General features: G+C 46.8%; 2 protein-coding genes across 8 annotated transcripts in view; one reads left to right on the top strand and one right to left on the bottom strand.

The window, feature by feature from the left end:
- Cyrib (CYFIP related Rac1 interactor B) overlaps nucleotides 1-2,980 on the top strand; it is a 95,559-nt gene extending 92,579 nt beyond the window's left edge. For all 7 annotated transcript variants that reach the window (XM_052161492.1, XM_052161493.1, XM_052161495.1 and 4 more), the window contains one exon: nucleotides 2,245-2,980. In XM_052161492.1, the coding sequence (XP_052017452.1) occupies nucleotides 2,245-2,308 (64 nt within the window). In that variant the 3' untranslated portion in view covers nucleotides 2,309-2,980. The remainder of the gene's footprint in view (nucleotides 1-2,244) is intronic.
- Nucleotides 2,981-7,348: 4,368 nt separating this feature from the next.
- On the bottom strand, nucleotides 7,349-16,479 carry LOC127668135 (gasdermin-D-like). Its single transcript, XM_052161561.1, is given in 11 exon segments — nucleotides 7,349-7,386; nucleotides 8,256-8,340; nucleotides 8,342-8,443; nucleotides 9,638-9,711; nucleotides 10,136-10,277; nucleotides 10,590-10,765; nucleotides 11,323-11,370; nucleotides 12,028-12,133; nucleotides 14,420-14,594; nucleotides 15,085-15,277; nucleotides 16,260-16,479. Coding segments are annotated over 11 exon segments (1,359 nt in total).
- Between the last annotated feature and the right edge of the window lie 5,817 nt (nucleotides 16,480-22,296).

The raw sequence follows: 22,296 nt of genomic DNA, 5'->3' as shown, positions 1-22,296 counted from the left end.
CAAAACCAAACACACTTCTTGCAAAATTAATGGCCAAAAGATTTTTTAATGGAATTATATTCGTATATGTGTTTTTAATTATTTATTCAATACCTTCTACTTTTAGTGTGCAAAAAGGGGGAAGCAGTGAGTCATGAATATTTTTTATAGAGATCTGGGACCAACTCTCTTAGGAAAGGGAGAAAGAATTATGAATTCAGGTGTAGTGCTCTAGTACTTGCCTCTTTGCTGACCGTCAGATAAAGGCAGCAACTGTTTTTCAGTAGAGAAGTCACATGTACTTGAAAGGGGACTTGGGGTTTGTGTGCAAAGGATAGTAAACCCATCCTGTGTGGTCATTCGTTCAAAGTTAGTGCTGTTACCTTTGCTGACTAAGAGTGGTGATGCAGCACCTTTGGCATGGTCTTCCATGGTAAGTCCCAAGGAATGTGAAGATTGCTGACTATTCCGTGGTAGGGAGTTAACTATCCATGTTCCCCAGTTATTTCCAGTAAAGGAAAGGGAAAAGAAACCATAGAAATGGATGACATCTATTTCCTGATATTGAATAAGGTGATATGTGACCATATATGCTTTGTCAATCTAAATAAAACAGAACAGTTGCCCCATTGCTACCATTTCATTGGATAATCCTCTTCAGCAGTGGTTCTTAACCTGTGAGTTGTGATCTCTTTTGGCAAACCTCTCATCTACAAAAATACGTACATTATGATTCATAATAGTAGCAAAATTACAGTTATAAAGTAGCAGTGAAAATAATGTTACAGTTAGGGGTCACCACAACATGAGGAACAGTATGAAAGGGTCACCACATTAGGAGGGACCCGCTGCTCTGTAGACATCTCCTTTCCATTGTCACAACCTAACTGCCCTAACATAATGAGTTTTATTCAGTGAATACTCATTATGTACCAGAAACTACAATATCTCTTCAATGAGAACAGTTTGGAAGTGACTGCTAAGAAACATACAGTTCATGCCAGGTGTGTGGTAAACATCCATCTCTTCACTTTTACAAAGAGTACAGATAAGATCTTTACTTTAAAAGCTTATTTGGAATAAACTGAACAGTTGCTTAAATTTCTTTAACATATATTGTCTATATACCTACTTAAAACGATTTAGTCTTTGAAAATTATTTGTGAAATGTTTATAAGCCGAATATCAACCTATTTAAATTATCTTCTGAAAACATTGCACATCTAAGCATTGTAAACCTCTGCCTTTTGCTGCTGATCAGGTCCCATTTCAGGCATCTCCTTTACTCCTTAGTAGCAGCTCCTCAGTTGAAAGTCCTGTAGCTTAAGCCCCCAGGTCTTACTCAGCGTCCTGTCACTCCTTCTTTCATTGCTCTTGATTTCCAGAGCTAGTTAGCCTCTTTCTTACACTTTGCTCCCAGGCCTCCTGTACAGATAGTGCTTGGCTTTCCTTCTCCTGTTGGGTAGTAATTCCTAGAAGACATTGGAGACTTGCTGCCTGCTGCTTTCTTATTTAAAGAGTCAGTGTTTAATTTTAAAATTGAATATTTCATCTTGTTGAATTCATTTTGAGTTTGTACTTATATGCTTATTCAAAATGTACCTACCTGAAAATAAAGTACTTAGAGAATGTAAATATTCCAGGGTACAGCATAGAGTGAAACTATAAGGCTTGTGAGTAAAACGTTAGACTTTGAAGGCTGTTTTCTAGAATAGATACAGATGTCTTCCATTGTGTCAAGAAGGAAACCTCAGATAATGCATACATGAACTAACTTTGCATCCAATGATTATTCCCACTCCCCGTTCCTCCCCTTCCAAATACTACTTTTATGTATGAAGGTTAAAATTTGAATTTCATATACTAAAACTGAATATTGCCTATTTTTTTCTCCCTTAGTGATCCAGACATCTAAAAAGAGTATATGTACTTAATTCACATGCCATGCAAAAATAGTCTGTATTTGGCAGGGGGAGCCATAATTTGCCAGCATGTAGGACAGATCTGTCATTTTCCTATCAGTGAGAGGTAGCTTATTGATTCTGATTTTTGGCTAACCATTTCAGCGATGTGCTTATAATCAGGTGAGCAGCAATCAGCTGCTCCTGTTGGATGGGGAGAGAAGTAGTGTGCGCCTGATCAGGATTAAAACTGCCATCCTAAGGCATGAATTTGTGATATTGATTGACCAGCTACTTATCTTGGCATTTTACACAGCCCATACAGACTTCCATTTCCTAACATTGTTCTCTCTCTTTCGTATAGGTACACAACAAAACATTTGAATGATGAGACTACCTCCAAGCAGATTAGGTCCATGCTGCAGTGAGAGCTGAGGAGCAGCCCCGCCCGCTGCAGATGGAGCGCACAGTGTTCTTCAGTGACCGAGAATGCAGTCTTAGTGAATGCCATTCAATCTCCTTACTCTCGCTTTGGTTTCTTTCCTCTGTTCCTCTTCCCACTTTTTTAATCATGTTCTTAAGACTTCTTTTCTGTGCCAAAATCAAGTAAAGTTATACTTTGAAAGGGATTTTGTCCTTTCAAAACAGGCCATCTAAGGCAGCTAATTACGCATTGCATTGAGGTCTCTACTGAGAAAAGTTCTGTGACTTGAACTAAATATTTTTAAATGTGGATTTTTTTTTTGAAAACTAATATTTAATATTGCTTCTCCTGCATGGCGAAACTGCCTATTCTGCTATTTAAAACCCTCATAAATTTATTTTCTACTGCCGCTTTTTCATGTGCAGCCAAAATGAAAATGTTTAAATTAACCGTGTTGTACAAATGGTACCCAACACAAACTTTTTTTAAATTAGTAAGACTTTTGTTTAAAGTTTTAAGTTTGCATTTTGACTTTTTTTTGTAAGGTTGTATGTTGTGTGTTTAACCTTTATTAACTAACGTTAAAAACTGTGATGTGTGCGTAGAATATTACGTATGCATGTTCATGTTTAAGAATGGCTGTTGATAAAATAAAAATCAGCTTTCCTTTTTCTAAGTGTGGCTTGGTTTACTGAAGTTTCTGGAAGTGTCCCCTGTATATATTCCTGTGGAATGCATATACACATTACATAACTTTTCTTCCTCTTAGGTGATACCTATGTCTTTTTCAGTTGTTTTGCTTTACCTTTGTCTATGTACAAAATAAGTTAAACTGACTTTAAAACTGTTGTGTATAAGATGACCAGTGATTGTGTCATTAACTTGACTTCTGTTCTGATTTCATCTTTGTGAGCATAGTCATAGAAGGAAAACCATAATTTCTCAGCTCTTGGTTTCAGGAGTGAAAGGGCAGCACCAGGAAACACAGGGTGTCTCAAAGGCAAGAGGAGCCCTTGACACTGGAGGACAGTGAGCAAGCACTAAGAGTACTCCAGAGGAAATGAATGAAAGACTGTGATCTCACTAGTGGTGGGAAATGACCAAGTGTTACAATTTAAAATCATAAAGCCCAAGGCAAAGAAATTTGTCTTGGTTGAGAGAAGCTGCTTGAAAGTTGTCTAATTCAGCCTTGTCAGTGGTTTAATGACAAGGGAATCTGAGGTATGATACAGTTAAAGTGGTTAACCATGGAAGATGATCCCAAGCTGCCCTCTGGGTCTTCTCCATCAGCAGCAGATTGTGGCGCGCACAGCACTTGATGATAAAGTCCAGTTGACTTCTCTGGCCTCCTGCGTACTCATGTCCCGTCGCATCCCCTGGTCTCCAGCCAAGCTTAACTACTTCCTGTTTACAGATTGTTCCATGTGGTGTTGCTTCGTAACTGATCTGGCCAACAACCTGAACCTGGTCTTCCTTCTCTCCTTCATGTCTGCCGACCAACACCAGCTTTCATCTCTCAAAAATCAGTTTCTTTTACTTCCTCCAAAAACCATTCAGATGACATTGGCCATGTCTTCTAGGAGTCTTCTAACAGTATTATAATGGGTTTAATAGTGCACTCTACAAAAGGTAATATCTGTCTGGAACCTGTATATATGGCCTACTTTCAAAGAAGGGCATTTTTGAGTGAATGTAAGGACCTATGAATGGCATCGTCCTGGATTAGAGTGGGCCTTAACCACACTGACAAGTCTTTTAAGAGAAAAGAAGGGGAAACAGACACAGTGGAGGTCCTGGGAGGACAGAGGCAAAGGTAAACATCATATCTTGAAATTTCCTGGACCACAGAAGCTAGAAGAGGGTCATGGAACACTTTCTATCTGAGCCTCTAGAAGGAACCTACCCTGTTGCTGTTTTTTATTTCAGACTTCTATTATGAAAAAATTTCTATTCTAAGCCACCTAGTTTGTGGTAATTTGTAACAGTCAACCTAAGCATTGAATACAACCGTCTCACAAAACAGCCTGATACATCACTACACTTTTATATCTTCTCTGATACTCATGAGAAGTTAAAATGTCTAGATGCTGCAGAGACTGAGAACTTGAGAAGAGCCATGTCATATTTCTTCGGTGTCCCAAGCAAGGGTCTTGCATAGTCCCTAACTACGGAGCGCTGCCAAGTGAGTAAGAGATGGAGAGAGTGAATACTGATAGATGAGGTAGATGTAGTGAGCCTGCTGTGGCCTCTCAGGAACCGTGGTCCACACTCTGCATGCTGAAGATTAAGTGGGCAAAAAAATCTTTAACTCTAGCCTAGGGGTCAGTCGCCCAGTCAGTGGGCCAGTACACCTCCCTCTGTACCTACACAACCTGTGAATTAAGAATGATTTTTAAAACATTGGGAGAATAAAGAATAACAAATGTTTTTCTAAAAGCTGAAAAATATTTTGTAGCATGAGAAAAGTATATGAAATTCAAACTCCAGTGTTCATAAATAAAATTTTATTGAACATAGCTTCATTTGTATAGAGATTATTTATGGCTATCTGTTCATGGTAGCAGCACTGAACCGAATTGTGACAAAGACCGTATGGCCATCAGAGGCTCAAGTATGTCCTGACCCTGTACAGAATGTATCGGTCCCTTTCCTCGAGAGAAGTTTGACAGTCTGGAATAATAGGGGCATACTGCTGCAGTGACGGAGGAGCTGCTTCTAGGGAATGGGCTCAGCCTCAGATCTGCTATTTCCCATCCATATGATCCAAGGGGTGTGCTGGCATGCTCTGCATTTTTTCCCCTCTGCTTAAGAAACTGCCTTCAGAGTGAATGATTCTATGGCTGGGCTGGGCACAGCACAGGCCTCGGCAAAGGGTCTCCTTGTCCACTGGACAGAGGTTGAGCCTGCTCTGCTAGGGGCAGCTACGACTCCAAAGCTTGCCTCCTTTTCCCCTGTGGTTTTCTTAAAGGATGTTTGTCAGCATATAGCCCAGCTTGTTTCTGGACCATATGCTCCTGGTTCAAACCAGTGGGGTAAGCTATCATATCTTTTACTGAAGTGCACTCCTGATTAGCTTTTGTCCTTTCTTTCACTACCTGCCGTGAATGCACAGTGCTTTCAACTTCCATTTGCTCCCTTCGCAAGGACTCAGATTAGCTTTTTGGGCCGCCAAGATGACTGCAGGTATTTTAGGCTTATGAAGATAACTGGCATCTGTGTGTTCAAATCTTAAGTTTCTGAATTGAAGCACTTTAGGTTTGAAATGCCATTCTGGTTCCATAGAGATTTCGGTAACTGGCGTGCTAGAAATTCTTAAATAGTCCCTCAACTGAGTGTGTAAGCACAGGCGACAGTGGGAAGACCTGTGGATTCAGAACCCTGAGACCCGGAATAGCTCTGCCCAGGAATAATTGACTGATCCCAGGCCACCAGAATTTCTCAAAAGTCCTGTCAGCAAGTTAGTAACCTGGTGGAGTTACGAGGTTTATTCAGTGAGCTTGAATGCTTTCAGCTTTCTCCTTTAACCTGTTGTGACTTTGGTTAAATATCTTGTCCTGAAACAGGATGTCTTTAGAGTGGCCACAAGAGGTCATCTAGTGTGGGATATTTGCAGGCCAGGGGTACTCAGTGTTATTTTGACCATCGTAGCTTTACCGTTACCCCCTGGTAGCCTGTGTAATAGTATAGGTTTTTCATTATAGAGTACACCACTGGTCCTTACTGCATAGTGAAGGAGCTAGACCTATCCAATCTGAGAGGACTCATACTAGAACCTGTAATTGATGAACTGCATGATTGCAGTTTTCTGAATAGCAGGCAGTTAACTATTAGGACTAAAACATTTTTTTAAGATTTTTAATTATGTGTATATTTTTCTTTGTGCATATATGTATGTGTGTGTTGATGCCTAGGAAAGTCAAAAGAAACCATTGGGTCCTCTAGAACTGGAGTTAGATGTAGTTAGGAGCTGCCCAGCATGGGTCCTCCTCAAAAGCAGTATGTGATCTTAATTAGTGACCTATCTCACCAGAGCTCTAAAGCACAATTTTAAACAGTTTAACATTTTGCAGTGTTTGTGAAGTAGAACCCAGGATCTTTTGCATGCTAAGCAAGTACTCTACCACTGAGCTGCTTGTCCAGTTCCTGCAGCCTCTCAAGTGGCAAGCTCCAGGGAGTGGGCTGTTGTTTCATGGAGCGTGTTAACAAACCATCTTTAGGTGAGTAAGGTATGCTCACATAGCCACAGCCTGTGTCCCTGGATGACAAGGATGGTGAGTTTGTATGAGGAGGGCATTTTTTACAAGTCCTAAAGGCATTCAGGAAAAAACAGTATAGCTTTTGTAAATCAAGTGGGCCTGGGCTGCCTGTGTATCCCAAGAGCCACTTTAATGCCACTGAGGCTGTCATTTGACTGTTAACTAGTGTGGTATTCATGAGCATCTCGAGAGTTGGTGCTACTACTGAGTTAGTACTTCTTTTACAGAGCCTGAAGGCACACAGCATACCAAGGTATAGGTGTTTATACCTGAAAGTTGAATCTCTAAAGAAGTAGTGAGTCTACTTGTTTGGCATTTTAAGGTATGCAGGTCTTTTCCTGTCTGACGGCTCAACTCTATTTTTGAAAAGGATTTTATGTGTATAAGTGTTTTGTCTGCATTAAGTGTACCACGTACACTGATACTCAAGCCAGATGAGGGCATCAGATCCCTTGAAATTGGGGTTACAGATGGTTTTGAGTGGGTACTGAGAACTGAACCCAGGACCTCTGCTATTGAGGAAAGTGAGGGCTTTAAATCTTGTGAGATAATTCCACCCTACTGAGATAATTCCTGCTAGGGAAGCAGAGCTGTTTGATGGGTGCAGTCTCAGGGGCTACTCATCTCCTTGAATGCTGTTTCTTCCTATTACCACCTTCTGGCGTCTATTATCCAACACAGTTAAGGAAGTGATCATGTAAGTCTTGCTCAATCCCTGCTTTTCTAGGTAGTCAGTTTCTCCATTCCTAAGACTTGATCTGGTACTATATATTCCCAGTTCTTTGACATTAGAACACTAATATGGTATCTTGGAAGATGCCAAAGGCTGTGGAAAAGGCAGATTGCAATGTAGGGCTCATTAAAAAGTTATCTTGTAAGCCAAGACAGGAGGAGAGATGCAGCCCCTCTGTGGAGAAGGAATCTGGGGAAGGCAGCCAATATCTGAGAACAGGAGGCCAGTAGGTCTGCGGCTGAGAGGAAGAAGGGGGGTACAGCCAAGAAGAATGGAGCAGAGTAGAGAGCCTTTCAGGTCCTTTGAAACAGGCTGTGCCTCTATCTGAGGCAACAGAGGAAAGAGATAATATGGTCTATTTCAAAGGCTTCATTCCAGTTATTCCAAGAAGAGACAGAAACAGAAGCGGGCCAGTTAAGCCGTTGATATTGAGGCAAAACTGATGGTGAGTTTGTTGGCAATCTGTGATTTGAATGTGGGGCAGTGAGGGCCTAAGAGAAGAAACTTGGCCTGAGTGCCTGGAAGGATGGGTGGAAATGGGGGATGGGCTAAGGACAGGGGCAGCGCAAGGGGAACACAAGAGGGCCTGGGGGAAAAGCAAGAGGTATGCAGAAAGTCAGCTAGATAGCCCAGGTAGAAGATGAACCAACCATACTGCAAGTTCCAGACACACACACACACATGCATGCATGCACACACACAAGCACGCACGCGCAGTAAGGGGCACCCTTGTTAGAGAGTAGGTTTTACCAGAAACAGTCTATCACAGAAGAAACTTGTAGGGAGAAGCTGACATTGATTCAGGTCCTGCACCATTAACAAGGGAGACTGGGAAGAGCTGGTGTATGAGGGAAGGGTTCAACTTCTCAATTCTTTTTGACTTCTCTCCTGACTCTATCCCATGCTCTGATATTGTATAGTCATTGGGTGCAGTTGGCTGGAACCTGAGCAGCTTGTCCTACTTGTCATGTTACAGGTGGGACAAAGGTCAATGCAGGAAATGCAAGGCAGGACAGCTTCTCTTGAGTCGTGTACCCTGAAGTGAAGTGCCCTGAAGAGCTACTTCTCCATGTGGCCTCACTCACCTTGCACCATACAATAACAGCACTCTTGTAAGCATGTCACATATAATTTAGAAAGTTCTTGTGCCCTGGGAATTACAATGACTGTGTTTAGCTGATCACAGAGAGGACTATGTTGCCTAAGATATACAGCCAAACTGTTCTGCAGCCAGCCTGCTCTGCTCAGAAAGAACACTGATTCCGGATACTTGTTCCAAATAGGTGTTTCTGGTGTTTGGAACCAGTCTTAAGTGTGCTGTGGGCCTCTCACGCTGGAACCCTGTCATCAGCTATGACCACAGTCAGTGACATCCTAGGCTGCCAGGCGTTGGATCGGATGAGACCTTAGGGATAGATCAGTGTTTCCTCTTCAGGCACTGTCCTAGAAGGCCCAGGGCTTGGGTCAGCTAGTAGGTGCAGCCCTGTAAGGCACCCATAGAGTGCAGAAAGCTGAGGCACCGCTGTAGGGTCCCAGGTGAGCTGGCAGCTAGACTTCTCCAGCTCCAGCCCACAGCCCTCCACCAGGCTTAGGATGAGGACCGCATCCTCACTCTTCAGAGCACTGAGTACTCCCGTTGGGAGAGGAGAGATTGCTTCCTCTGTCTGATTACAGTTACATTCCAAGATGCTTGCCACCTGCAAGGAACAACTCAGAAGGATGGTAGGGACCACCTAGGCCTCGGTAGTGGCATCTACCCTCAAGCAACAGCCAGGGGCCTCTGCTTCCTGTCCACAGCCAGCTCTGGTTTTGGGGTTTATGTTTATGCATCCTTGCCCTTGATCCTGAGGGTTGTGCAACCCCATTTCTACTCCTGTTTACACTGCCCTTGACTGCTGCTGGCCACAGTGAAGCATCCCTATCACTCCCCAGGGCCTTCCAGCCTTTGCTGTTCTGCCAGGCTGCCCACCACTCTAGCTGTCAACTTCCAAGAGTTGGCTCCACCGGAAATATATGAGCTCATTCCAATACTGTCCATCCATGGTGGAGTCAGTTAGATGGCATCCTCTTACCGTTCACATTCTCAGGCTTGGCAGAGATGAGTGAAATGGTGTGTAAAGTATTTCAGGATGCAGGACAAAGCAGCCCCAATAAGAGGCTGCTCAGCTGCAGGCTGCAAGGTCAGACCCAGAGCCTGCTCCCTCAGAGTTGGGGCTGCGCAAATGAGCTGTGGACAGGCTCTTGGGGAATGGTGATCGTATCTTTCTACAGAGCTTCACCACCTGTTCCACAGCTCCCCCTGTACCTCTCCGTACTCCAGTACCCCCTCCTTTGTGGCTCTCACCAGCTCCTGTTCCTCAGATAGGATTTGTCTCTCTATGGACTGTGCCAACAGGCAATGCTGGAGTTCATTCAGTGCTGTAAGACAGAAGGGGGGGGGGGGTTCCAAGTAGAGGAAGTCCCAGGTAGTTCTTTATTGTGTCTTTCTGATGGGAGGGGGCTGCACCTCAGGAGTCCTTTGGTGAGGAGAAACTACTAGTCCTGGTACCTCTGGAGCTATCTTTCTCAAAAAGATTCTAAAAGGTAGACACATCACCTTGGAATAGTCTACCTAGAGCTGGCAACGAATGCCAAACACAAAGGTTTTCACATATACAAGCTGTTCCACTGATAGTGGTCGTGAGCAATAGTGATTAGTCAGTGTCTAAGATTTGATCCAGGCCACTAATACTGTTAGTGCAGATTCAGGGCATCACACCCTAGCAGCCCAAGCTTCAGCACGGGCTCCTCCCTCTTGTTCACCCTTCAGGATCTGCTTTCAGTCATTGACCATCACTTTTACCTTCTAGGGCTCCAAGAATGTAGAGGACAGCCCCGCCGCCAGAGCATGACAAGTTGCCTGTAGAGTCTTGGAGGATGCTTAAGACACAGCCTCCTGGGCCCTCTAGCTGTGCCAGCAGCCCGGTGTCCAGAGCCTGTTCCAGCTGCAGGAAAAGGGTATTAGGAAGAGGCCCCTGTCCATGCATTCAATGCCCCTGTCCATTCAAGGAGTCACTCCTGCCTCTGGGAACCCATGTTTGCAAAGAGCCTGGGCTTTCTTTTGGGCTTGAGCTTAGCTGAACCAGCTTCTTCCTCACTGGGTGGACTTCAGGGTCGGATACAGTCCATACAGAGCCCTGCCTTGCATCTCAGAAGTGTGTGAGGGCCTCAGTGAAGCTCTCTTCCTGCCCACTCTGCCCACTCCCTGGCTGCCTAGATCTGAGGTCTTTCCCAAGTCTAGTAAGTAGGTCTATCACCGTGTCCTCCAGCTCCTGGAGTGCCTGGTGGTCTTGTAGTAGCTCCTGGAGGGCGCCCAGCAATGTGTCCCGTTGCTCTGAGGACAGAGTGACCAGGTCCTGCAACTGGCTATCTGCTTGGTCCTGCAAGTCGTAGAAGCTAGACTCCTCTCCTGATTCCTGGCTGAAGGCTCTACCTGTAGAGACCAGATGGGCAGCTACTTAGTTTTGTAACAGTCACCTCAGGAGGGGGGCAGGGAGAGGAGGTCCTTTCTGTTCCCAGCTTCCCCAGGAAATCCAGTAGCACAGGAATGACCCTGTGCACCTCCCTCATACAAAATGTGCCATATATACTTACCTCATTTCCTCTACTGCACCTTCACCAGACATTTGCAGGGCATCTTGTCCACACCAGGCAATCACAGATCTCAGCCAGCCTTCCCGCCTGTCACTTTACTGTTTCCTATTTTCCCTTCCCCCATCACAGTGCTCCCACAGAAAGAACAAAGCCTGTCCTAGCTCGCTCTCCCAGGGCTGCTAGACTCCTCTGTCTCTGGGACCCCTGATCCTGAGGCACCAGCTCTCATCATCTAGGCTGGAGAGACAAGCATCACTCCTGTATCCAGGAGAGGGAACCAGGGAACCAGAGAGGGAACAGTTAGGAGTCTCCGCAACAGCCTAGGAACACCACATAGCATTTGGAGACTGCAGAACCATGTCGGAGCAGTCGTCACCAACCTTGGTAGTCACTCACCTACCCTGGTGTTCCCGCAGAGCTTTCTGTCAGGGAAGTAAAGGACAGCTGCATGTGGCCGAGCAGGGACAATCCGAACAAACCCAAAGAAGAAGCAGGGCATCCGGTCAGAGAGCCTGCATCTGCCCTGCTAGCCAGCAGGGGTGGGACTCTGCAGGCTTACCCTAAAGGGCATCCTAAAGGGGGCAGCCCAAGGCCTGCTACAGAGAGGGGTGTGGCCAGGGCTCATGCTTTTCCCTCCCATGGGGACAAAGAAGCTGTCTCCATTTGCCCCTTTCTCCCACTCCAAGGCCAAGCCGAGAGATTCAGGGACCAGAGTGAGTACTGAGAGCTGGTGCCATTCAGGTAGTTTCCAGATGTTTTAGTTTGGGACATGAATGGGGGCAGCAAGGTCCACTGTGTCTCTCTGCTCATTTTCTGACTATAGATAAGCAGAGAGACTTTGTTCCACTGGGGTAACCAGGTCCCTTTGGTAGAATTCAGCCCCATCACAGGACAGGCAGGGACAAGCTGGGTTTAGGCCTCCCCAGCATGGCCACAGCAGCCATAATTTCTACAAAAGTTAAGTCTTTTTAGGTGGCTTGACCAGCATACTACTCAGCCAATGGGACAGGGGAGGTAGGACTTTCTGCTCCTCACTGCTTGCTGGTATCTGTCTGCTGGTAGGGGGTGGGTAGGGTAGGGAGCAGGAAGGAATAGGCTTACCCCAGCCATCTTCTTCCACCACCAGCTGCAGAACCCGGTAGGCCAGTACACTGCCCTGTGGGATGCTCACCATTTTCTCTGTGTCTACATGGCTCTGCCCCTGGACCTGTGTAAGAGGCAGGGAAAAAAGGACCACAGCCATCTAGCGTCCAGAAGCTTCAGAAATGAGTTTTGGAGGCAGATAGGAAAACTACCAGGGTCTTGATGACAAGATTCCTAGAGGGCTGGCTTCACAGGTAGGTGAGGCCAGACAGACCTCTATGTGCAGCAAGGACACAAACTATGCTTGCATAAAAGCTGTTTCTAGAAAACAACCCAGGACATTCCGAACTCAAAACAATGAACCTGGCTTGGTCAAGTTCTAAGAAATCACACAACAGAGACATTATGTCTGTATGCACAACAGACATAATGGCTTGGTCAAGTTCTAAGAAATCACACAACAGAGACATTATGTCTGTATGCACAACAGACAAGTATGCTCTGTCCTATTAAATATGTTACACTCATTTTGGGACACTCACTTGGAAAATGCTGAGGTGCAGGCATTGGGGTATGGCTGGCCTATCTATACTCCACACAGCCGCAAAGCTCCTTTCTCCCATTCTCCACATGGGCTTAAAGAAGTAAGGGGCGGGGGAGTTGGCCCTGGACGCTAGGCTTTTGTGATATTTGTCCATTGTAACAGCCTTCTGCCTTCTCCTTCAGGAAAAAGCTACTTAAAGCACGTAATAAAACTACATTTTCATCAGGTAGCATGGCTGTCCTGGATTTGGGCCACCATCTGCAGCAAGATGTGGCCACATAGCCAAGTTCTGGCTGACAGGACACACAAAGCGTTGTGTGTATAAGTTTGGAGGGTGCTGCTCCCTCTTCCCCGTTCTGTTGTATGGGATGAATATGATAACTAGATACCATGTTCACACATGAGGTGAAAGCCATACATGGGGTGACAGAATGGAAAAACAGAAAGACCGGGTCCCTAAAACCTGTGGTCTACCACTGGGACTCTTTTGGCTCCTGTCTGGACTTTTATGTAAGGGGAAAATGCTTTTCTTTTTGGGGGTCAATATTATTTTTTTAATTTCCCCTCACTTGCCATCAAAGAATTGGGGGTCTCAGTGTTCCTGGGATTCTGGGTTGTAGCACAAAATATTGTGTCCTGGGAGAACCCCACTTTCAGCAGTCTAGGAAGGCTGGTTACCTTATTCTAGAACCCAGTCTTATAACACTTAGGATCTTCATGTACTAAGATATTGTGAGAAGAAACAAAAATGAAGCCATTTTGAATAAGACTTCCATTTTGAATAGGAGTCAAGTGAAGTTTAAGTTCCCAAGGCCTTCCTGGGTAACGGGCATCCTACTTGGCAGAAAGAGGTGTGTGTCTGGGTAACTAGCATCCTGGCTGACAAGGTAAGGCACAAAAGGTAGACAAGATACCCTGGCACAGCTGAATAAACAATCAATGATAACTGGATAAATTTACCACCAATAAATGTTTCTAAGAAAGTCCCCTATCCCTGAATCTGATGGTTGGAAAACATAACTATAACTTGGCACAGACATTTGTGATTTTTCAAGCCCCAAAGGACTATAACATTCTGGCTCCTAGTTGCAATTCAGTTCACGACTGTTCTGTGCCCCTGATCCATCAGTGGCTTTATTACAATAAACCTTTCTTTTCTGCATTGACCAAGTGTTTGAGTTGTGTTGGATCTAACTTGGGCCCCATAACAATATCAGCAATAAATGCTGATAATATAAATGTTTAACTGCAAGATACTGTCCTTGTCAAAGATGCCCGCCCCATTGCATGAGCTAGGTCAGAAGACTGTCACTTCACTTCAGGAACATGTGATTAGAATTAGCAGTAGGCTATGCTGCTGTTTACTGGCTTGATCAAATATGTGAACCTAGAATGTTCATGTGACTTCAGCCTTCCCATGTAAGTGACCTAAGAATGGATGTTTGTAACCAGGTGTTCAAATCTTCCTCCTGTGAAGGACACATGCAGGAATCATCCAGAAAAACTCAAACAAAACCAGTGATTGTGTGCTATTTCAGATCCATGATAACCAAGTAGGGCCTTACACTGCGTCACATCTGTAACACCAGGTACCTGGGAGGAAGAGACAGGCGGTCATTTGGGTCCAGATTGGGCAATATCCTAAGACCCTGATTCAAAACAGAGGGAAGGAGGGGACCCTGCGGTGTGAACAGGCGAAACCTCAGTAAAACATATGCGGGCAGAGCTGAGACCGTGTCATCTTGCAAGGACTGCAATTCCCTTCAGGGTAGGGAGACTTCTAGGTAGACCATCTTCATGAGATTGATAATATTCATTATTCCAATCTCACTGCCCACTATGTACCCACTCTGGCACACTGCACACCTGGACGTGGCCCATCTGCAGGAGAGACAGCTGTCCAGCTCCTAGCATTTGCCCGTGGCTCTGAAGTATGGTATCTTGCAGGGTCTCCACAGTCTCAGTCACCACATACAGGTTCTCCCTCTCCTTCCGGCTCTGTAGTTCCTGGAGGAAGGAGGGCCTAGGCCACCGCAGTTTCCTGGAGGGTGCAGAAAGCAGAGAAGATCTGAGCTAGGAGGGGCATCTGTCCGCTGGGGGAGTCCATCCTGGCTTGGCGTTCTTTGCACTGGTCTTAGAAGCTAGGGAGACACAATGTGCTGGCCTGTGTGGGCATGAGAGGTCTGCTTTTGTAAAGTGAGTGGTGGTCACTTTAAGAGAGGGAAATGGAGGAAAGTCAGGAACAATCCTCTTCAAGGTTTCAGATGTCCAAACATAGGCCCAAATGAGATTTAACATTTGGGAGATAATGTTAAAATGGATGAAAAGGACCCAGATTGCTAAGCTGGGAAACCGGGTAGCCACTGAGTCTACATGTGGACCCAGGGCTCACTTCCATGGGACGACTGTCTCATGTGCCTCACCATCGGTGGGCTGGCAGCATCTGTGGCTTTCCGCTAATACCCGGAGTGACTGTGCCCATTGTCCCTATCTGGGAGTCCAGCTGCCCACAAACTTTCCCTGGCTCTCACCTCTTCTTAAGTAGCATCTCCCAGGTACAAGGGGAGACCCAGAGTGTCTGCACCGCCAAGGCAGAGAGGCAGGTGGTCTTGCAGCTTCCGCTTCCGGTCACCTGGCCCTGTAGCCCAGCACTCAGGCTCATAGCCCCTGTCAATCCTCCTGCCTCCTTCTCCCAGGTGTAGATGGGCCTGCTGCAGTTCACTTCTGCAGAGAGAGAAGCACAAGCTACAGGTGCCTGGCAAGGTAAGAAGACAGGTTGTAAGGGTGGCTCATGGTGCAGTTTTGGCCTTCGCCGGATCTCAAAATGGCTGCCGCCATTGTTAATCTGGGAAACCTGGCGGCAACTGAGTATCCAGCAGCATACATTGTACGTGCCCTGTGGAAACCAGCGAGCTCTCAAAGCCTTAATTTACGCATCTACAAACAGGGAAGAAAGCATCAGGGCTTCCTTTGACCGGGGAATCTGAGGATGAAAGGCGGATTTGGCAATGTGTGTGTATATATTGTTTGTGTGTGTATGTATGTATGTATGTATGGTATGTATGTATGTATGTATGTATGTATGTATGTATATGGCATGAAATAGAAAGAGGAAGAAATCTAAAGGGGGCAGGGGAGAGCGGGAGTAAGGGCATCTTTGTGACACAAAAGCGGAAGGAGAAAGGAAGGAGACTAGCAAGAGGAAGCGGGGACTGGGGGAATATGAACAAATTAATATATGTGTGTGAAATGGAAGGAAGAGCCACTCTGCCGACCAGAGTTTGATCCTTGGGACACACATGGTGGAAGGAGAGAACTGACTCCTGGAAGTTGTCCTCTGACCTGCACGTCAATCAGTGCTACGGCACACATATGCCCACTGCCCACCACCCACCACCCACCACCCACGTAAAGCAAAACATCTGTTAAAAAGAAAATGCCATGATGAAATCCACTGTTTTGATCCCTTAACTTAGAAAATTAATAAAAACCAAATAATGATTTGCTTATATTACAAGGAGGAACTCAGGGGACAAAAGAGCCTTTCTCTTGTACCTACAGCCACGTGACATGACTATGGGAGCCATTCTCCTGCTAGCCCCTCCCAGGGGTTTCCGGGTACCAGGGCAGCAGTTCGGTGTCCCGGCACATTCATTGCCTCCCTCGGGATTCCCACTGCACTCTGCAGCAGCCTCTCGGAAGGTACCTGGGTCAGGACAGCCAGGCTCCAGCACATCCAGGAGGGAGAAGTCTGTGGGGATGAGGGGTGTGTCCCAAGGCCAGGGGTGACGCTTATGCTTCTTCCTCACGAGGCAGAAGGGGCGCAGGCGCTGGGAGCTGTTGAGGCTGTCCACAGGCACCAGCTCACCCTTCCTGCCCAGCTCTCTCACCAGGCTCTTGGTGCTCTTCCAGAACAGGGACGCCATGCTCCTTGAGAGGCAAGGAACAATATCATTCAGGGCCGGATGTGGGAGGTCTCAGCGATAGCTCTAAGCTGAGCTGAGCTGGAAACAGATGCGAAGCGAAGGCTGGGAGCCCAGGCTGACTGCCTGGGTCACGCCTGGTCCAGAGCTAGGTGCCAGACTCTGGTCTTAGCATGGAAGCCACCACAGCTGGCCAAAACTACCGTCCAGGTTACCCCACCATACAACACTGGACTCTGCAAAGTTCAGGACCACAGACATACTTCTCTGGGTCACAGGGCTGTTCCTTTGGGAACACCTCTGAATCCCTCTGTGCCATGTAATGTGGTGGTTTAGTCATATTTAGAAAATGCCGCTTCCATGCCTCTCTGCGAGGATTCAGTTAATAACCGTGAAGACCTTCAGCTGCTGGCTGAGGTCCACACACTACAGCTCTGAATTCTGGCCCCTCTTTCTTTCCCAAAGGCTTTGGCGACCCAGGTGTGGCCTCCAGAGGGAGGGGTTGGGTTGAGAAAGGAGCAGGAATCCTACTTGCCTTTCCTGTGATGGTACAAATTCCTGTGCTGTGCAGAAGGATGTAGGCTGAGATCCCAAATTCCTCTCTTATCTCCACCTGCGTTGTATCATGTCTTTCTTGCCGTCGAAGCCAGGACCTTCCTGAAGTGGGCTCTGGGATTCACCTGTCTGCTGCATTTGTGCCGGGCGTTGATTTTAGGACGAGCCTTGGGTTGGGAGGGGGTGGAGAGAAAAGACTAGAGCAGGTGAGAACTGGTCTAGGGGTGACTGGGGAGGCTGGAGAAGAGAGCCTGGCACACAGCCCTGGTGATGGCCAGAGGGCTGGCTCCACCTCTCTCTAGGGTAATTCCTAGGTCCCACAGTCACTTTGAGGGATTCAGAAAAACGTCTGATTTGTTTTAAAACAGGAAGAAGGAAAATAAAACGTTTTAAGTATGTCACGATACAAAAAGGGGTATATTCTATATACTTTATCCTAACAGTATTAAAAGATAATTTTTAATATTTCTGTGGCAGCAAGGTTTCAGGAAAGAGAAAGCACCTGGGTCCTCCAGTGTCACCCTCTTGGGACCTAGAAGAGAGAGGAGAGGAATCTGGGTCTTAGTGCAGGGCAATGGCGACACTTCGCGGGGCAGCGGAAGGTTCACACCAAGAGTTGGGGGTCAGCCCAAGTCAGGGAGGCCGCAGAGGGAGGAAGCAGGTTGAACTGGTGTTCAGAGCACCCAGAACAGCAGCTCAAGGAGAGACCTGAGGCCTTGGGACATGTCCCTGAGCTTCGCACCTTGGGGTAGCGGCTGGTGGGTGCTACCTGGCTGACCTACCGGATGCCAAGGCCAGTGCGCCTGCGCAAGGCGGTTCTGGACACGTGGGACTCCTTACCACCCTCATTCTAGACCGCAGGATTCCAGCTCTGCCCCTGCTGTATCCACAAAGCCCTTTGCTGGATAACTGTAGACTTCAGCTCCTCCTAAGCGGAAGACACTCTGCTTCCGCTTTCCTTCCTAGCTACACCCCCCTCCCCCCAGTTCTCTCTTCTCCAGGATGGCAACACCCAGTTTCTCAAGCTTTGGTTTTTCTTTCACCTGGTGGCTCATGGGTGCTGCAAAACGCTCCACTTCTTTCTGCTTCCCCCATCCAACTGGGAGTCGGGGTAGGGGGAGGCATCAACACAGCCATCCTTAGCCATTACACTCTGTACTGGGACCTACTGCATTCCTGCCTCTAGGTTTGCAAGCCATAGGAACCAGCTATTGCTTCTACCCTGAAGCCTGCTTCCCATCACCCCTGCCCTTCCCAACATCCCCTCCGCCCCCCAGCTTCCACCAGTGTTTCTTGACAGACTAGATCAACCAATGCAAATACCGAACTCTCAGCCTTTCTAAAACCTCAGGTCTGTCTGCACCCTGATCTTACTGACTTACAATCATTCCTTACAGGACCCTCATACCTGGCTCATTCCGGGGTTGCGGTTTTTAAAATACTAATCTATGTTTACAGAATTACAAAGTGCTTCTCTAGTCTGTCAAAGACCACACCATGTTTTCATTTCCCCCCCTCACTCTGGGAGCCACACCTGAGATACAGAGTTTCGCCCCCGCCCCTTACCTTACTCCGCCCAAATGCAAAGCAGTTTTCAGCCGAACTATAAATCAGAAGATATTCATCCTCCCAGAAGGGAGATAAACTGAGCAAGCTGGCTTCCGCTACAACTTCCCTTTACAGGAAAACTCTTACCAAAGAAAGGTCCGTGGTGTCTACTGAGATAGGAGTGTCACTATTTTCCCCTCTCAATGGTTAAATGTACTCTTGTGATTTCAGTGCGTGGTTATTTTGTATGTATCTATGCAGTTGTTTGTTATGTGTGCTCGTGGGAGAATTTTTTTTTCTATCCAAAGTAGCTAGGCTATCAGGATTCTATAACCACCCCCACCTTCTTAAACCATACGCAACAGAATTAAAATATTGTAATCTTCATCTTTTAAAACTTCTGAAAAAAAAGAAAAAGAAAAGAAAGGAAAGAAAGGAAAGGCCATGACTGCTCCTAGGTATGGGAAACGAGTTTATTGTACATCCGAGGGAGAGCATAGCCAGAGACGTCGACATCTGGGAGCGTCTAGAGTGGACATGACCCCGGACCATGTGGGGAGGAGGCAGGGAAGAGAGCGAGGAAGCCAGGTGCAGCAGCCAAGAGGAAAAAAGGTAGAAAAGGGGCGGGTAAATGAAATGGCTGGATTGTATAGGGAAGTTCTTCTGGGGCGGTGGGGGTGCTAAGGAACCATTGAAGTGGACAAGTCTTAGCTCTGCACCTTCCTCCAACCCCTGCTCCCTCCTGCTGCAAGCGAGAGGCTTCCTCCCACTCCCTGGTCGCTCTGAGAGGACTAAGTCTGGAATACCACTTCCAGGCACCCCTTCATGAAAACACCAGCTTGAATAGACAAATGCCCACCTCCTTCACCTCCATCTCTGCAGCCTCGGTGTCACTGGCTAAGCACTTCCCGGGTGCAGCTGGCACCTGTCCTTGGAAGAGAAACCCAAAAGTCAAACATCCTTGGGAAGATTTGGGTCCCACATTCGGATCATGAAAGGGAGGGAGGTAATCAGAGTTACAGACAGCCATGAAACACACACTGGTTCCTGAGAAGCACCATAAAGACACTCCTTAGGTCAGAAGAGTTCCCCTCCCAGTCGTGCCACCTGAACAAACAGGTATCCTGTTTGAAAAAAATGACTTGCCTTGTCACCTCCCCTGTCACCCTAAAATCCAAAGAATCTCAAACTATGCTGTATATTAGTGCCAAGCCTTCTAGGCTCAGGGTCTCACTCCTGTCCTGCTCGGTGGGAAGGTTTGTGATCCAAGTCTGACTCCTAATACTAATAAAGACTCTTAACGCGTAATTGCATTGGGCTCTGCAGTTCTTGAACTCTCCTGGGGTTCCCGGTGAATCAGGACACAACACCATAATCTAACAGGTAAGGACTAAAGGATGCTGGGAAAACCTGGCAGCCAGGTCTGCGTTGATATGTCAAATAGGCATTTAAGACTTACAACTTCTATCCAAATGTTTAACGTCCCCCCCCCCAATCTGGTGAAACTTTTATGTAAAAGTCCTGTTATATCCTCTGAACTTGCCCGCTTGTAGCCTTCCCTTTCTAGAACTCTCTTTTATTTCTCTGTGTAGCACTGACCATTCTATTCTCTAGACCAGGCTGATCTCAAACTCACAGCAATCTGCCTACCTCTGTCTCCTGAGTACTGGTATTAAAGGTATCATAAGAACTCATTTTCTTTACAGTCAGACTAAGACAAGCCCACACACCACCATCCCACTTGTGATGGCTATTCCCAGTTGTCTACTTGACTCTATGTGGAATGAACTGCAGTCCGGAAATGGAAGGCTCACCTGTGCTCCAGATCTCTAGGCTAGAAGACACAGACAGGCTTTTGACCCAAATCAAGAGGCATAGTGACTATGACAAGCTTAGGCCCAGGTAAGCTGGTACATGCCTTTAATCCCAGTAGACAGAGGTTTGTGGGAAGCCATCCTGAGCTATTCGGACTATTGCTTACTCATGGCCCTAAGGTGGTAGCTGCTAAAATATAAGAACAATTAACTAGAGCCTCTTCCGCGGACTTTGGTTTAGCCATTGTCTCGAGATAACTGCAGAATGGTCCTGCCTGCTTCATCTCCCGCTGACTCCGGTAATTGCGGTGGAAGGAAGTTCCGAGATAACTGCGGCAGGCTCCGGCCTGTGCAAACACCTGTTGTCTCCACCGGAGGACCCTTGTCTCCTCCTGCTGAACCTGCTAATTGCCTTTCCTCCCTTTGTCCCTACCTTGGGGTACGCCCCTCCTGAAAGTCTTATAACCTGTGTACCCCAGAACATTAAATGAGGCTTTGACACAACTCAGAGTGGCTTTTCATTCTTGGTGCTTGGCCTCCGTCTCTCCCCCCCCCCCTTTTGACCCGCAGGTAGCACCCCTTCGGAACCCTGGAATAACTGACCCGCGGGACGGGTTACAGTGGCGCCCGAACCAGGGACCCGAAGTACGGTCAACTACCGGACGACGGAGGAGAAATCCCGGGAAAAGGAATGAAGGACCCCACAGACCGCATCGCTCGTGCGTCGCTGGAGGGGCAGGTGAGTGGCCAAACATTGTTGTCCGATTGTCATTGGGGAAATAAAAAAAGAGGCTAAAGAGGCTTGATTCATAGGAGAAATCAAGCAATCATTCAGGGAGAGAGGAGTAAGAGTTAAGAAAAAAGATTTAATTAAGTTCTTTTGTTTTGTCATGAGAAATGTCCTTGGTTAATTTTAAGTGGACCTGACATTCACCCGTTAACTTGAGATAAGGTTGGTAAAGAAATTAATAAGATTTTAAAAACAGGTACAGGTGAACCAATGTTTGATACATTCTTTAGTTACTGGAGGCTCATTCAGAGTGCGAACGAGGACCCTGCTGAATATTGCCTCCGCCCTTTGTCGCGGGCAGCTTCTGTGACCTCACTTTCCCCTAAAAAGAACTCTCCAAAACCTTCCTTGGTCGTTATAGACAGGTCTGAGTCCCCGCCATCCGCTCCTGTAACTTCTCTTTATCCTCCGCTCCTGAGGGACCCATTCCTTGCTGATATGTCATTAAGTTAAGAGACCCCCGGGGAGAAAGCCAACTTAGAGGAGAAAAGTTGCAGAGAGCAAGCAGTCCTCTTAAAGGAGCTACGAAGGACAAATGGTCATTCTAACTTCAAGATTTATTTCAAAGTCAAATGCCTAGAAAAAGCCAGAGCCAAAACAAGCCCCTCCACGTGGCCCACCACCCTATACCCGGCGATAGGCATGCAGCGTGGCTCCTCTCAGCCAAGTCCCTCAGACCTTAACTGGGTCCAGGCAATCACCAGAGATCGTCCTATACTCAGCCTTAAAATAAATGGTAAAAGCTTTGAGGGCATCTTAGACTCAGGTGCCGATTCTACTGTGATCTCGCAATGTGCTTGGCCCCTGCTTGGCTTTTGCAAGCCTCTCTGACCCTTCTGCAGGGGATTGGACAATCAAAAAAATACTCTCCAAGAGCTCACAGTTGCTGACTTGGGAGGACAGAGGGAAATACTGGCTCTACTCAGCCCTTCGTGGTTCCTGGTCTGCCTGTTAACCTCTGGGGAAGAGACATTCACTCTCAAATGAAAGTCCTTATGTGTGGTCCCAATGAGGTTATTGCTCAACAAATGCTCTCCCAGGGCTATCTCCCTGGACAGGGACTAGGCAAAAATGGACAGGGGAGACCCATGCAGGTAGAAGTCAGAGACTGCT

Source organism: Apodemus sylvaticus, chromosome 17, assembly GCF_947179515.1.
Source record: "Apodemus sylvaticus chromosome 17, mApoSyl1.1, whole genome shotgun sequence".
Taxonomy (NCBI): domain Eukaryota; kingdom Metazoa; phylum Chordata; class Mammalia; order Rodentia; family Muridae; genus Apodemus; species Apodemus sylvaticus.
The sequence above is the reverse complement of the archived record's forward strand: the minus strand, read 5'-3'. Positions and strand labels throughout refer to the sequence as shown.